Below are 16,368 nucleotides of genomic sequence, written 5' to 3' on the forward strand. Positions count from 1 at the left end.
AGCAATGATCTTTCTATCTGGATTCTCTGGGGTGCACTTCTACTTGTACAAATGGAGAGATATTCAGAAGTAATCACTTTTACATCAGAGTATTGTTAAAATAAAACCAGTTGACCAGCATCTGCTTGCTCTGATTATAGTTTTGATTTTGCAAATCCCCAGTGAACAGTGGAGAGCTGTACTGACATCCAATCTAAGTGTGACAGGAGAGAAAAATGCTGTGTTGGTCACCACTACAGAAATGTTCCTGTAATCTTCCTGTGATGGACAGAGAACATTTTTAAGAACCATCAAAAAGACAGAAAATAGGAAATAATGTTTTCATAGAATGGTCTGAGTTGAAAGTGACCATAAAGATCATCTGGTTCCAGTCCCCTGCCATGGGCAGGGACACTTCCCATTGTCCTAGGTTGCTCAGAGTCCCATTCAGCCTGACCTCGAACACTTCCACGGATGGGACATCCACAACTTCTCTAGGCAACCTGTGCCACTGCCTCACCATGCCCACAGTAACAAATTTCTTCCCAGTACCTTATCTAAATCTAAACTCTTTCAGATTAAAGACACTGCCCCTTGTCGTTTCACTACATTCCCTTGCAAGAAGTTCCTTTTCAGCTTTCTTGTATGGCCCCCTTTTGGCATTATTGTGCCTGCAAAGTATTGGAAGCTACACGAAATTGGGCATCATAGAAATTCTATTAGTCAAACACCATCTTTTTTACACAAGATAGTATTTCCACTTATTTCCAGATCATAGAGGGTTAAACCCAGGAAACTATAAAATGTGCTTCGGGATTACCTCCACAAATAAATACAAGTAGGAACCAAATCACAAATAAATACAAGTAGGAACCAAATCCTCTAACTGTGACATTTGCAAGTTCCTGCCCAAGAGGAGCGTGGCATCATATACACACCATCTCTCTATTCACTCTGCAGTGCTTTAGGAAGCAATTTAGTTTGATTTGTACATTTAGCACTTGTAGCATTTGTTTCTTATGAAGCAGTGAATTAATGCTCCTTGCATTTCCTCATAGAAGACATCCTGTAGGGTTACCAATGGCTTCAAGCACTGAGAGCTGCAGAATATCAGACATCCAAAAAGATGCCAGGATGTGTAGAAGGTTTGGATTGGACTGTTTGGTTTACTTTTGACAAAGTAGGGAGGTTTTATATGAAGCACCTGTAGCACAACAGACTTCCCATTGCATAGGTAGGTTTGTGAAAGGCTGAGAGAATTTGCATGAAAAAAAAAGGCGAACAAATACACCCTTTTGTTTGGTTTTTGTTTGAAAAATTCATTCAGCAAAGGCAGCAACTTAAAAAATATTTTTTTTGTTTTCTAATTAATGTTTTTCCTTCACATGTACTCTTGCACTATTTTTTTTCAACAAAGAAACAGATGTGCATAGGTAGGCAATAGAAAGTGCACAGATTTTATTTACATACTTCAGCAAACTACTTTTTCTCAGCTGCCATCCTATCTGTTTGGCCAGCATCCACTGTAATCTGTTCTCCTTCATTATGTTAATCTGTGGGCGGAAAGATTTCTGTCATCTTCAAATCGCTTGTACAGCAATGGTAAACACCTTGGCCTGTCTGTAATTGGACAGGTGTCTGCATTGGTGTCACCCAGCTTTTAATTCAATTAAAGAACTGGCTGCTCTGCTCTCATTACCCACTCATTTCCCCGGCACTTTCAGTCAGTCAGTGAAATTTACACTCAGCACCTGACTACACTGAAATACAAAGTCAGCAGTCCCACAGAAAAGATCATCACTGATACACGTGAATTAATTTAAAGAACAGCAAAATAAATTTTGAAGTAAAAAATAGCCTATGATCCAATGAAGTTAGCTGACAGGTTTAAAAAAACTTTCCCTAACTCCTCAATTATCACACTCTCAGACTGACATCTCTTGTCTATACACAATAATTGCTGATCTGGTAAGAGTCCATCAGGCTTTCCAAGATGGGGTGCTAACAAAGCAAAATTTGGCCACACCTGCATGCATTCTACTAATGCTAACAGGAGAGAGGTGGATAAATTGTCACTTTGATCAGGAGGTAGGATTAGGGACATCATCATTATTTAAGAAGAGGCTCAGCCTCACACATTTGGGATATGGGTCCCATGCATTCAGTCTGCCACTACAGAGCAGCTGAATCCACTGAAACTCAAAATTTACATCATGGACTACATTCGAAGCCTTAAAATCCACATGGGGAACTGGAGATGCTAAATCATTTTAACACACCACTCCTATCTGCCCAAAGAACCTTTGGAAATAAATTAAAGTTCTAACACAGACATTTTGACACAGTGACCCCATGAAACTGAATAATGTCATTTGTTAAATATGAATGTAAAGTTAACAGTCTAAAAGAGTGATCTGGAATCACACCTAGAACATTAAGCCCACTTTATATGCAAAACTAGTATTTAATTGTCTATACTTTTATTTAAATGGTCTTTAATTATTTGCAATACCAAAAGTCAAGGTTTAGAGTGGTGCAAGAGAGAAAATGCTAGGTTCATTCTAGCAGTGAAGGGATAACAACATGGATATGGGGAATAGCAAAGGGGTCAACAATGAATTTATGGTAAAATGGGTGTGCATGCTAGTCAAAGGTAGTTGCATATTTAGGTCCACTCCTTTCAATATTCTAATGCATATAGTATATGAGAATATTACATATGCAGCTTTTTTCCCTACACTTCTCCATAAGGCAAATATTTCTTCTGTTCACTACCTCTCAAAGGGAGTTCTCATACATTTAAATAATACAGCCATATTCCACAGCATTGTGGCACATTTTGAGTGGAAAACTAGTACTTCTCATCAAAAAAAACCCAAAAAAACGGTTTACTAGTACAGTATGAGGGCTAATATTCTGTTCATAAAACCTGAGTCTATTACTTTGCCAAAGGGACTTTTCTTTGCCATATTTTTTCATTCTTTCCTCCCTAGCATTCTATTTCATGAGGACCTATTTTGAAATACACCTACTGCAACTGAAACAACACTAGACCTTTAGATTTACCTTAATTCTAGAAAAGCTTTAAAAACAAAAATTACCAAATCTCTCCTCTCCAAACCCAGATTATTTAGCTAACTTGAATGCCCGAGGTCAAACAGCATCTGTGCAACAAAGTCACTTGTGTGTCGAGATGCATCATTGCCACAGTACACTTAATCACAGTCCACTGATCAGAAAAGGAAGTCCTCAACTGACTTTGTTTTTGACAGATTGTAGCAAAAACTGTTTCAGTACATGTGTCTTCCACATATGCAATTCTGAACCCAAAGCCTGTGCACATCAATCTGTCACATACATCTGCATTTTTAAATCATCTTCTAACTAAGGATAGTATGAGTCATAAAATGAAGAACTACTCAACAGGAGGGCATCTATTCCAACTCTTTGGCTTATAAGAACAAACAAAAGTTTCACTTTAATTATTGCATTTAGGTAGCTTGAAAGACCCCTTTTTCCCAACAGAAATACTTCATAACAAACCATGTACAAGCTCCTCTGTCTTTGAAGATGCAACTCAGTTTGCAGCGGTTCAAGGAAGCCTGTTACATTCCCCATAGCACAAGGAACTCTCCAGCTGCTTCAGTTTGCAGAAAACCTTAACTGAACAGTGAAATTTTGCACCAAGAGTTAATTAATCACAGAGAGGACTGGCTTTGTGATATCTATCCCTGTTTAACCCTTGATCATTCCAAGTAACTTAATCATTGCTTATTTTCTGCAGTATGATTCTCTTTAAAAGTGTGTAGAGAAACAAAGAAATACTGTTTACTTTTTGCAGATTTTTTAACCTGTCTATAAAAACATAACAATCCTTTCTAGCCTGAAAAACATTAAGAAAATAACTTCTTTTTATTACTAAAAATATGGGTATGTATCTAAGAGTTGATGTAATTTTGATAAAATGCTCAGATTTATTTGATCAAGCAATTTACATTTTGTAAGAATAAATTTATATAACAGCATTGGACTGTAAACAAGATTCATTTAGGTCTAAAGTCAATCAAGTTTGAATCTTAACACCCTAGAATATTAATATAATTTGTTTTAAAATTCATATATTGAAAAATATGCCACTAGTCTACTAAAGCCAGCTAAATGAAAGGAGAAGGGAACCTATATTCTGCCACTTTGACTTAGAGTCTCTAGGAGCTCAAGCACCACTTGACAATTCACAGAAACCTAATGGGCACAGACAGATCTATCAGCTACCCCTTCTTGCAGTAGCTGCTCCAGCCACACATTCTGATCTACATATGAAGTTTTACTACTTTAAAAATTTGTCTCAGCTTGGAGCAGGGATTTGGGAGTCCTTCTAGTGCTCTGGCCCTACATACATTTATCTGAGTTGGTTTACAATAATCCCTTTCTATAAATTTTAAAAATTTCATTAACTGCAGTATAGGAATGCTTTGAGCGTAAAATATTTGTGCAAACCAAGAGCTTTCAAGTCATTTCACATGCATGACAGTATTGCCCAAGCAATTCACCAACAGCTTCACACAGCAAACTCTCCATTGGTGGTAAACTGCTCATTTCATCCCACACAGATGAAATAGGCCTGAGAGAAACAACATTTTCTAATATCCATCTCAGACAGAGACCGCGAATCCCATCAGAGGGAGCAGTCAGGGTGCAGAGGCCAGTCCCAAAGCCACAGGCTGCTTAGGGAGGGGACTGGCAGAGCTTTCCCTGAGAGGGACAATCTCAGCTGACAGCATCTGCCAGGGCATGGGCATTTTCCAGGCTGGCAGTGAGCTTCCCCCAGCACTATGGCCCCACTGTCCAGCCCTGAGCTGTCACTGGCAGGTGGCCCTGTCTCCTCTTCTGAGACACTCTCCAGCTAGAGAGCTTTCAAAACCATAGCACAGCTCAGAGACTTTGATTAACCACATTAAATCATTAAATTAACTTTTCCTGAGATATTCATCTGCTGATATAAAAGACTAAAAGGTGAAAAGTAATTACAAACACGTGTCACAGAAGGAGGGAATGGCAGCTGTCAGCCACAATTTTCTCATTACCACGTGTGCAGCCACAACATCAGCCCTTGGCTATTGCAGCAATGACAGAGGTGGGACGAACTGCAAAATCATACAAACTTGAAAGACAAATCTTTAGGAGGAATAAATACCAATTGTGTGTGAATTCTTTTGCAGCACAATTTATTTAATTATCATTTGTAGGTATCATTAGAGCCCACAGTTTAGAGGCTGGTCAATCCCCTGAATTCTACAGTGTGAGAAATCTGTATTATAAAATGGGGATTTTGCACGTGCTTGACAAGCGAAGCATCAGAGGATTGTGGTCAGTGGCACAAAACACAGAGGCAAGACAGCTGGGCTGTATCCCAGGGTTCTGGGATACTGTTCAACACCTTTATCAATTACCTGGATGATGGGGTAAGTTTGCATCCACAGCAATTCAGGATGATACAAAAAGGGCCACTAAGATGGTAAAAAGACTGGTGCACATCTCTTCTAAAAGAGAGTGAGAGACCTGGGACTGATCATCTCAGGAAAGACAAGGCTCAGGGTGATCTATGAAAATGTATAAATACCTTATGGGAGGGAACAAAGCAGCAGCCAGACTATTCTAAGTAGTGCCCAGCAACAGGACAAGACTCAATGGACACAAATTGAAATACACGAATCACAGTATCAGAGAATATCCTGAGTTGGAAGGGACCCACAAGGATCATAGGTCACCACAATGATCTTAGAGGTCTTTTCCAGCCTAAATGATTCTGTGATCACTGAGTCCAGCTCCTGCCTCTGCACAGGACAACCCCAAGAACAACACTACGTGTCTGAGAGCCCAAACGCTTCTTCAGCTCTGGCAGGTTTGGTGTTGTGACCACTTCCCTGGGGAGAAAATTAAATTCCAACTGGACACAGGAAATCACTTTTTACTGTGAGGGTGACCCAACCTGGAAGAGACTTCTCCTAGAGAAGTATCTCCATCTACAGAGATATTTAAAACTCAGCTGGATGTGGTTCTGGGAAACCTGCTCCAGTCAACATTGCTTGAGCTGGGGCAATGGTCTAGATAATCCTTCCAACCCACATGACCCTGTGATACTATGGATTCCAAAGGAAAGTAGAAGCAAAAGCTGATCACAGACCACATGGAAACAGTGTGTTCCATTTGTTTAAATACTGATTCTAACTTATATTCCAAATTTTGGTGTCAGCATGTGGGATGCACTAGAATGCAAAAAAAAGCAATCCAGCCTTTAGGAAAAAAACTCTTACATGTGGTGACTCTGTGCCTCCTTTATTACTTTGCATCAATGTTATTACATGCTTCTCTGAAGGTAAGATGGGCAAGCATGGTGCTTTTCAAGAACTTGCACTCTAACTTTATACTCTCATCCTAGAATACAGATACTGAACACTATGTTGAAATATATCACCTTATCCAATAAACTCCTGGTTCAACAGTCAGAACCTCATTTAAAGGATTTAAATCTGATGAATATTCCTTTCTTGGATGAAAATGAAAAAACAGTTTGACATTTTGGAAGATTACAAGGGTCAGATTTTGAAGGATTTTGCTTTCTGAGGAGTCAGAAATAGGCCTCTGAGACTGTGGGATTATGGTCATTTAAAGACCTATTTTACTTTTAATATTTAGCTCAGCTTTTCTTCTTCTTGACAAGGGTACAAGAGGTTCTTCTGAATGTGACACACACAGTACAGCCTTCTGAGAAACAGGTAATGCTCTTAACTTTTTGTTACTGTGCTCCAGTTATGACTCAGGACCCTACTGTAATTGTTCAAAAGAATTTACAGTGTAAGTATAAACCACAACACAACAGATGGGCCTAAAAAGCTGCAAGGAAAAATATAAGAAAGAGGGTCGTCAGTGCCCTCAGATACATTTCAAGCAGCAGATAAGCAGTGGCTAGGCTTGACAGGGAATGAAAATTTCAAGGAGGGCATTGAAAAATACCATAGATTCTTCATCAATGATCCCACAGAGAGCTGTGGTGCCTTTCTGCTGTTGCATTAGCAAGCCTGGCTGTTTGGGTTGCTGGCGCATTTTCTCATGGAATGCAACAAAATAATTTCTAAAGAAATGTCCCTGAAACTAGGCAGAGAACAAGCAAAAATTTTCATTCAGAGCAAACTGAAAAGTAAGCAAAGACAGCACCGTCTGTGGGGTTCCAGGTTTATGTTAACTTCTGATTAACCAGGAAAGATTATTCATCAGGGAAAGATACGGCATCTCCTGGGAGTTTTGTATTTGTGGGTAACTAGTTCTCAATATCCACTGACTTGCTCACCTGTGTAGTCTTCACTGAAATCAACACACTGAAGTAAAATGACTTTGGATTGGTGATTTAATTTACATCTGTCTCAGCTCTGACCTCACCATGAGGACATGAATTATATATTTCATATAATGTCAAAACTGGAAAATACATAACTAAACTATTGGGCAGGAGTTATAAATAACAGGAGGAAGCACATCTTACACACACAAAACTGAACTGGAACAATTATTCTCACAGCAGTTACAGAAACAGAAGGAATAAATGTATTGAAAAATAAAGACAATTCTACCACAGACCATTAAACAGGATGGTCCAGATGCAGTTTTCAGCTGAAGAACTCCACAACCAATCAGCTGAATTTGTACTTACAGGAAGACTCATTCTATGCTTAGCACATTTCTTACACTTTCTTCCTGAGCATCTAGAGAATCACAGAATATTCTGAGTTGGAAGAGACCCACAAGACTCATGGAGTCCAACTCCTAGGTGAATGGCCTGAACAGAGATTGATCCCACAGCACTGCTGTTATTAGCACCATGCCCCAACCAACTGAGCTCATCTAAGGGTCATATTCTGACACATAGATCAGTATTTGAATACAGACATTCTTACCTTCTTTGGGTCATATGAGCAGTCAGTGTGCTGCTGTGGCAAACAAAGCCAACAGGATGCTGGATTGCATCCACAAGGACACCTCCAGCAGAGATAAAGAAGTCATTATTCCCCTCTACTCAGTGCTTGTCAGGTCACACCCGGAACACCGTGTTCAGTTTTGATCCCCACTGTGTGAAAAAGATGTGGACAGGCTGGAGTCCAGAGAAGGGAGACAAAGAAGATCAAAGGATAGGGTAGCCTGTCAAATAAGGAAAGACTGAGAAAACTGGGTATGTTCAGCCTTGAGAAAAGAAGGATCAGTAGAGATATTATCCCCATGTTCCAGTATTAAAAGGGTGGCTACAAGGAAGATGGAGTCTCCCTTTTTACAAGGACTCATATGGAAAAGACATGGAGTAATGGGCACAAGTTACTCCTGGGGAGAATCCAACTGGACACAAGAGAAAAAATTTCACAATGAGCACAATCAGCCACTGGAATAACATTCCCAGGAAGTGGTGGATTCCCCAGCTCCAGACACTTGGAAGATTCAGCTGGAAAGACTTCTGGGCCATTTTGTCTAGACTGTGCTTTTGCCAAGAAAGATTGGATCAGATGATCCTTGAGCTCCCTTTAAATATGGTATTTGACAATTCCATAATTTTATTTTGCATTATTTGACATCTCTGTACAAACCCCTGACAGGTGGCTGTAGTGAGGTGGGGGAATGGTCCCTTCTTCTGTGCTTACAGTGAGAGGAGAAGAGGAAATGGCCTCAAACTGAGAAAAGGGAGATTCAGATTAGATATTAGAAACAAGTTTCATTGTTTGGGTGGACAGGCATTGGAATGGGCTGCCCAGGGAGGCAGTGGAATCACCATCCCCAGAGATGTTCAAGAGATGTCTGGATCTGGTGATAGGTGATGTGGTTTAGTGGTTACTGTGGTGGTGTTGGGGTCATGATGGGCCTTGATGATATTACAGATCTCTTTCAACCTTGATGATTCTATGATTCTATCTGCTGTAATAGGCTAAAGAACCAGGATCCATTTACTGTCTTCATTTATGTGAAGGTATGTTGCTTCTACTACCTCCTGTAAGCTGCAGGCAGATAACCTCTTATCTGTCCAGCCTGGTGCAGACATTTTCATAACCCTGACAGACGATGATAGCACAATGCCAAACTAATTAAACAACATTTTGGTTCTGGCCATCAGCTATGAGCAAGTTACCTAATCCATATGTCTCAGTCTTTAATTTCTACCAGTATAATCTATACTGTCTTGTAGCACAGATAAAGAATGTTGAAATCAACAAGGTCATCAAAGAAAACGCAGTAGGGATAGAAAGCCCATGCAGTTCTGGTAAGGTCACTACTCACAAATAGTTAAGATATTTCAAACCAAAGAAAATAAAATATGTGCAAATTTCCCCTTGAAAATGTATACATAGGTCATGGCAGAGAAACAAGACAAACCATGTACACTTATGTAAAAACTATTACCTGGACTTCAGGAAATAACACACTGCCTGAGGATTAAAACACTTTCCACGACTGTTGCACTGCCAAACCTGAGCCAAACCAAAGCACTAACTTAGAGCATTGCGTCATTGCCACTTTTTGAATTGTAATGAATTACAGAACTGATGTTAGAGATCATAAAAATGAATCTATTGGTCTGTACTATTGCCCCATTGAGTCATCACATAACATAATCCAGATTCTTGTCTGTAATGTGCTTCCTTCCCAGGGAACGCTGTAGCAGCCAGAAAAGGCAGTTTGTTCACAGAGAACAGAAAGCCAGATCCATGCTATCCTGGCAGGAAGAAGTGTCCCAAAATTTTCTCTACAACATTCTCACCCTATAAACACAAAGCCACGAATTTCTTAATTCCATAATAACCTACCTTCACATCCCAGTGTCATCAAACATAGCTTCTGATTAACACAAATGTATCCTAGTTCCCACTGAAATCAGTTAGGTTTATATGATCAGGTTTAGGCAGCTATATCAAATGCTTTCATACACCAGGTCAAACTATCATATGGGACCCACAGAATAATTTAGGTGAACTGGATGGAACAATAGGAAAAGGGTTTAAAAAATCACATATATTAAGCAAATATAAGCAAACAAAAAAAGCATTTTCCCCCAGATCATAAATGGTTTGGGAATTGCTTTTTAGTATTTGTGCTGTATCCTAATTTCTATTGTTCTTTGAAATCAGTAAATTGCTACAGGGATGCTGACACAAATAATTACCTTTCCAAATGTTATCTATGCTGTGTATACACAAAAACAGACAAGCAGTATTTTATAGATCAACAAAAGGAGGGATAAGCATCCTGTGTTATTAGATATGCCTAAAAAATGGTACTTAACAACATTTACCTGTGAGCATACCAGCATCAGCAAGCTCAGCACTGGTGATGGGTACAGTGGGACCATCCACTTCATATGCTTTCAAAATGTACTTCTCAATTACACCTATGACCCCAGCTGGTTTGTCCCAGGTGACCTCAATGCTGTAACCATTTATACTGTGAGCTCTTGAGGGAGTTGGCACATTTTGTGGAACTGTAGAAGGATAAAATAGAAAATAGAGAAAATGGCAGTTCTAAGGAGACTATTGCCCCTATTCTTCACTTTTAATGGCTGCAGTAAATCAGACTCAACCATTAGCATAAATACAATTTATTAGAGTTGTAACTTTTCAGCATTGATTTAATATGACTGCACATCTTGAGCTATTCAGTTTAAGCTATATTTCAAAACCATCAAAACTCCATCTACATAACATTCCTTCATGTCTTGTTGCAATTTTCCAAAAACATTTCATGTATCAAACATATTTAAGCATCACTCACAAAGAGAGGAGGTGGTATGTAGCTAACAAGCACAGGCATTATAATAATACAACTGAATGAAACAAGGCAGTACTGCAACAGAGAAGAGTTTGATATTTATCAGTTGGGTATCTAAGCCACAGAATGCCACAACTACGAAATGTTTCTAAAAATCTCCATTCTATTTTACAGAAGCCCTTCAAAAAATTAAAGCGCTTTCATTTATTATCCACACAATATCATGCACTTTTCTTGGGGCAAAGTAGAGATTTTTAAAGCCTTTTTGAAAAATCCTCTGCTTCTGATCATTCCATATTACAAAAGAAAAAACAAACAAAAAAAAAAAAAGAAAAAGGAAAATGTAAATGTTTTAAAGAACTGGAAAACCAAGATCACATATGCGTAGAGTTGCTAATAAAAAGAAATCATTGCATTTCCTATAACCTTTAACTATTTCTTGGATATTACTATGCCAAGTAAAGGTCTGGTCAGTAACAGCTTCATCACAGATGACTGCACAAGGGATACAGAGGAAAGACCCAAGGAACACTATGGCAGGATGATGGATGATAAGTTTGCTGTAGATGCATGTGGACTCCCTCACCCTGCTGATGATCACTCGCTTTTCTTACCATCAAATAGCCTATTTTTGGTAATTTTACTGTTTAATTTCACTAAATATGAATGCAGCCTTTTTTTTTAATAAGAAGAGTACCAGCAACAAAGCACAAAAATACCTGGAAGTTCTGATTCTTCTGTAAAGAATGTGATACTCTGAGAAAGTGCCTATTACTACAGCAATATATTGATTTCATTAGTTATGAAGTGTATCACGGGCAAGGTAAGGTACTGTACAGCAGATGGTCTTCTCATAAGGGATATAACAAAACCAACTCAAAAATAATTAAATAGCGCAATTATTGTCCAACCCCAGGGAACACGGACTGCTCAGTGCTGTGGTCAGCTTGCAAACATAAATTTGTGGCAAACCTTACAGTTGTCAGATGGTTGACATGAAAATATGCACATATTTTGTCCCTTCTGGGTGGCACACAAAGTATAGGCTATATTAGAATGCATCTGCAAGTCCAATATTTATGCAGGTATCACGTAATTTTTTAAGGTGATACATTGGATGACATATCAAAAGAAGACTCTGCGATGATGGAATGCAATTAGGCTTCTATTTCAAGAAGAGGGAAAGTTAGTTAAGTAAAATACACAGAACTGTAAATCTTCAAAATCTTACTGGCTTGATAAAAGTTTGCAAAAGCACTGACCAGAAAAGTTTTTAAAATTTTCTTCATAAGATATATGAAAAATTTGATCTTAATGCATCATCTTCCTACCCTGAAATCTTTTCCACAAGCCACATGCTTCTGTTCTAGCAAATATTGCCACATTTTCACACACAATGTATGGACTACTCATTAAAAGAATCCTCACTTGTCAGATTGGAAGGGACCACAGTGGGTCATCTGGTCCAACCTCCCCACTCAAGCACGGTCATCCTAGAGCACAGGGCATGGGATTGTGTCCAGGCAACTCTTGAACACTTTCAACCTGACATTAAATATCTTATGAAAAATAAGAACGAGTAAACCATGGAATTTTATTTACCTGATTCTCTTGTTCGAGCGTGGGTCCACGCACTAGACACTGATCCTCCTTCATTTAAGGCAACCACCCTATAGAGGTATTCTTCACAGGACATCGAGAAGGACAGAGGAGGGAAAAGATTAAAAAAAATACTGAACACAGTAATACATTAGTAAAGAATGGAATGAAAATTATGCACTTTATGTAAGGAACCAACGTACTACCTGTAAATGGTTGTAGAGCACTCTCATAAACACTCTGCTCTTTTCCTCGGTACACAAGGATGGAGTCATTTCCCCTGCAGTTAACAGCACTGTCAGTTGATAGGCATCCATCCAGATTGACTCTGACAGCACTGCTGGACACAGATGCCAAGTTAACGACAGCACCTCGTGTAAATTTAACATCCTTCATGCAACCACCGAAACCTAGCAAACAGTAAGGGATTAGTACCACATAAAGAGCTTCAGTCATTAAGAAACACTTCTGTTCCTTTCAAATCCATATTTCCAACATTATAGACTGTAATGTGAATATGTTGACTTCCAACATGACATTCTGTCTCCACTTTCAAGACACTAAGTTGGTAAATTCCTGCCTTACTGATCAATGCTTTCACTGTTAGCAATTCCATCCCATAAGGAAATACCTTTCCATTTTCTCTTTCACCACTTGTCACTTTGAAATTATTACCATAAAAGTCATTCTCTGACTTTTAAAATCAGCTTTCTGCTGCTTGCTACTACTTTGTTAAATATACATACTCTCTCAAATGGAAAAGAATATCAAGATTAAAATTACAATTAACTTCAGGAGATCAGATGAAGGGATATCAGTTTTGTCTAACAGGGACATAACTCATATGCTGTTTATAAACATACTCCAGAAACATAACCCCAAACTATTTGTTTATGATAAAAAATTCAAGAAGCTTAATTATATATTTATTTTATATATCCATATATTTCTCTGCATGTGTGACATTCCTATCAAATTTTCAAATATGTTAAATCAGTTACTTGCACTTACAACACAACTAAAAAATTCAGGATGCCATTGTTAAAACCTTTATATTTACTAAAAATTAATAAATTGATATTTAAAATGGGGGTCTCAAATCTGAGTAGTGATTGGTTCTTAACACAAAACCTGAGTAAACAGTAACCAAACTGAAGACTTCAATTCATTTAAGAATTAACTCTGTGAATTAAAAATCCACCTCTCACAGATCAGGGCTTTTCTTTAGCTTTGTGAAAGCTCAAGTATTTATATCTTATTTATATCTAATGTAATTTTATTGTCTTTATCATTGAAAGATGATAGTTCAGAGTAGTATTTGTCCTTAGCCACCTGAATTGAGAATCTAATGTCCATACACAGTTCATGGAAAAAGGGGTAATGAAGGTGGACATCCATTTTGAATCATCCTCTAAAACACCTTCTCTCTCCACAACACAGAGTTTGGCCAAACTGCTCTTAAAATGAATATATCCTAATTTAATTTCAACTCCTAGTCCACAGTGACTGGCTCAGTTTCTTAATCTGTCACAGAAGAAAAAATTAGTCCCAGTCCATCCAGGCATCCTAATCATAAGATAAAATGAAGTTGTTTGATTTGCAGTGAGATGCATTCTCTACAATCTATTTAATACATCATTTTTAACATCTTTTTACCTACATTTATCACTATTTGAGGATTCCTCATTGACATCAGCAAAGCAATACTGTCTGTTCTCAAGTAGCTGCAGAATAAGTAAAGATAGTACAAATTTTCACAAACATTCCTGCCAGGTAGCTTCCTTTTGAACCTCCCAGGATGGCATGTGATGGGTCATGCAAAGGCTCACAGACCCCAGCTAAAATTCCTTAAAGCTGTAACTCACATAGAGATGAGGCAGGAGGAGAATAATATTTGCCACTTATTTGCTGTGGGCAAAACAACATTCCTTTATTGAAAAATTAACTATCAAGCAGCCACAGATTGAGAAAACCTTTTCTAAATATTTATTAAATGGAAAGGTCGCTATATTCTATCATCTTACCACGACATCATTGTAGTCCTAAACAAAAGTATGTATTAAGCTATAATATCTAATGTTGCTCACCTGAACCTACATTTAGGAGCACATAAGATAATATTTATCTTCAGACACTCTAAATATAAATTCCCAGCTACCATCTTATTTTGTGGCATGCTGAGGAGGTTTGGTGGGAAATAAATATTTATTGATGTGCGTTGATATGCACTTCAGACATTCACTTTATATGTAATTTTGCCCTAGATTCTTTGTTCACATATCTCTTTGCTGCAGGAGCTGCAAATGCATCCACTCACGAGGCTACACCATCTGCTACAAGGCAACACTGACAGGGTATGACTGGCCAGCTCTTTTGGGCCATAAATATTATGCACACAGAACCTGAAGGAAGATTATATTATATGTGATACCTAGAGCTGGAAGAGCCCCTAAAAATATATTCTTGAACTATTCTGTAGCTGTGAAATTAAAAGGCTCCAGTACAGCTCACTTGAATGTGCACATTCAGTGTGAGCTCATGCATTCGAAGACACTTAATGGATTCCCCACTAATCACTTACTGACTGATACACATTTGTCCACAGTAGCTGAAAAACACCCCATGACTGATGAACAGTTTCACAAACAATGAGAAAAGACACCCAAACAGAGCCAGTTTAGCAGACACTTTTTGCCTAGGCTTCCTACAGTAGATCCTTTTGTGGAGGCCATTAGTATCAGAATGCAATTAACGCTTCCCTCTTTTCCCTACAAATTTGACCTGTTCCAGAATAAAAGGGTCACAATGATGGCTAAATGTATGATCATCCTTCCTTCTGACAGTGAGGAAAACATCATGGTAATTGTAGCCAAAATCCAGTTTTGTTCAGGTGTTAATACTTGCTTCATTTTTTGGAATCAGTATTTCCCAAAAAAGACTAAGAAATTCTCAGCTGCTTTTCCATGGGACTGCATCCAGATTCATTACAGTGATTTAAGCTATGTTTACTGTCTCCCACTGGTTTTGTATTCCAGATCTGCAAGTGACACAAGCTGATCAAGTAAAACAGATTTCTGTGAACTGGCATTCTCAGATGAAGACCTGAGATCCTCTGGTTGGGCCTCTCACTTCACCATTTCCAGCACTCCAGGTCCTCTCTCATCAGTCAGATTGCTTCAGGTATCACTGCAAGAATTTTTATAGCCTCACAGAAGGATCAGGTCTAAGTAAAGCTGGATGGGTAGGGATAACTAGCAGAGTCACAAGGGGTGGAGGGAAAATTTCATGTTACACATCCATGAATTTAGACTATCAGCAGCAGAATGTCCACCTGGTGCATGACACCAGTTTTCAAAAACGTACGTTCTTCTTGGTGTCATCTTACCTTGTTCTAACCCCAGTTCTCTATAAAAACTCTGAATTTCAGGTGGGATTCCTCCTACGAAGACAGGTGAGTTTACTTTCAGCTGCTGAACACGGGGTTCGAGCGCCTGCTCTCTCAGCTCATTCATGGTGGCAGAAATCACAGAGCCCTCCTTGCTCACGGTGACTTCATTCCACTTTCCATCACAGTAAGACAGTCCCAACCAGAGATCCACTTGGGTAAAGACAACACCAGTTCTTAAGAATAGGTTTAATATTCCACTTTTCAGCTCAATCTATACATTTTAAAACAGAAAAAAAATATTTTGAAGGAGACATCAAATACAAAACAATGACAGAAAGCTATTTAAAAAAAACATAATTAAGGGAGTTCTGAATAAGATCCAAAAAATGAATTTTTTACCTTCAGGTTAATACTGTTTACATACAACATGCTAAATACAGTGCATCAGTTAATTCGGAATGCAGGAAAATAGATTTTGATTTTTTTGACAACTGACTTTGGCACTAATATATCTAAAAGGGAAAGACAACGAACAAGACTGTTTAGCTTTTTTTTTGAGAATAAGAAAACAGTACTTTATCTATCGATTCATTTTTCAGAGA

At 38.4% G+C, this 16,368-nt stretch overlaps 1 protein-coding gene across 1 annotated transcript in view; it reads right to left on the reverse strand.

Moving 5' to 3' along the window:
• Positions 1–16,368, reverse strand: part of USH2A (usherin) — a 374,541-nt gene that overhangs the window by 214,996 nt on the left and 143,177 nt on the right. Inside the window, 4 exon segments of the mRNA XM_063152181.1 lie at positions 10,307–10,492; positions 12,382–12,462; positions 12,585–12,788; positions 15,764–16,037. Coding sequence (XP_063008251.1) covers positions 10,307–10,492; positions 12,382–12,462; positions 12,585–12,788; positions 15,764–16,037 — 745 coding nt within the window.

This window comes from Melospiza melodia, chromosome 3, assembly GCF_035770615.1.
Source record: "Melospiza melodia melodia isolate bMelMel2 chromosome 3, bMelMel2.pri, whole genome shotgun sequence".
NCBI classification, from domain to species: Eukaryota; Metazoa; Chordata; class Aves; order Passeriformes; family Passerellidae; genus Melospiza; species Melospiza melodia.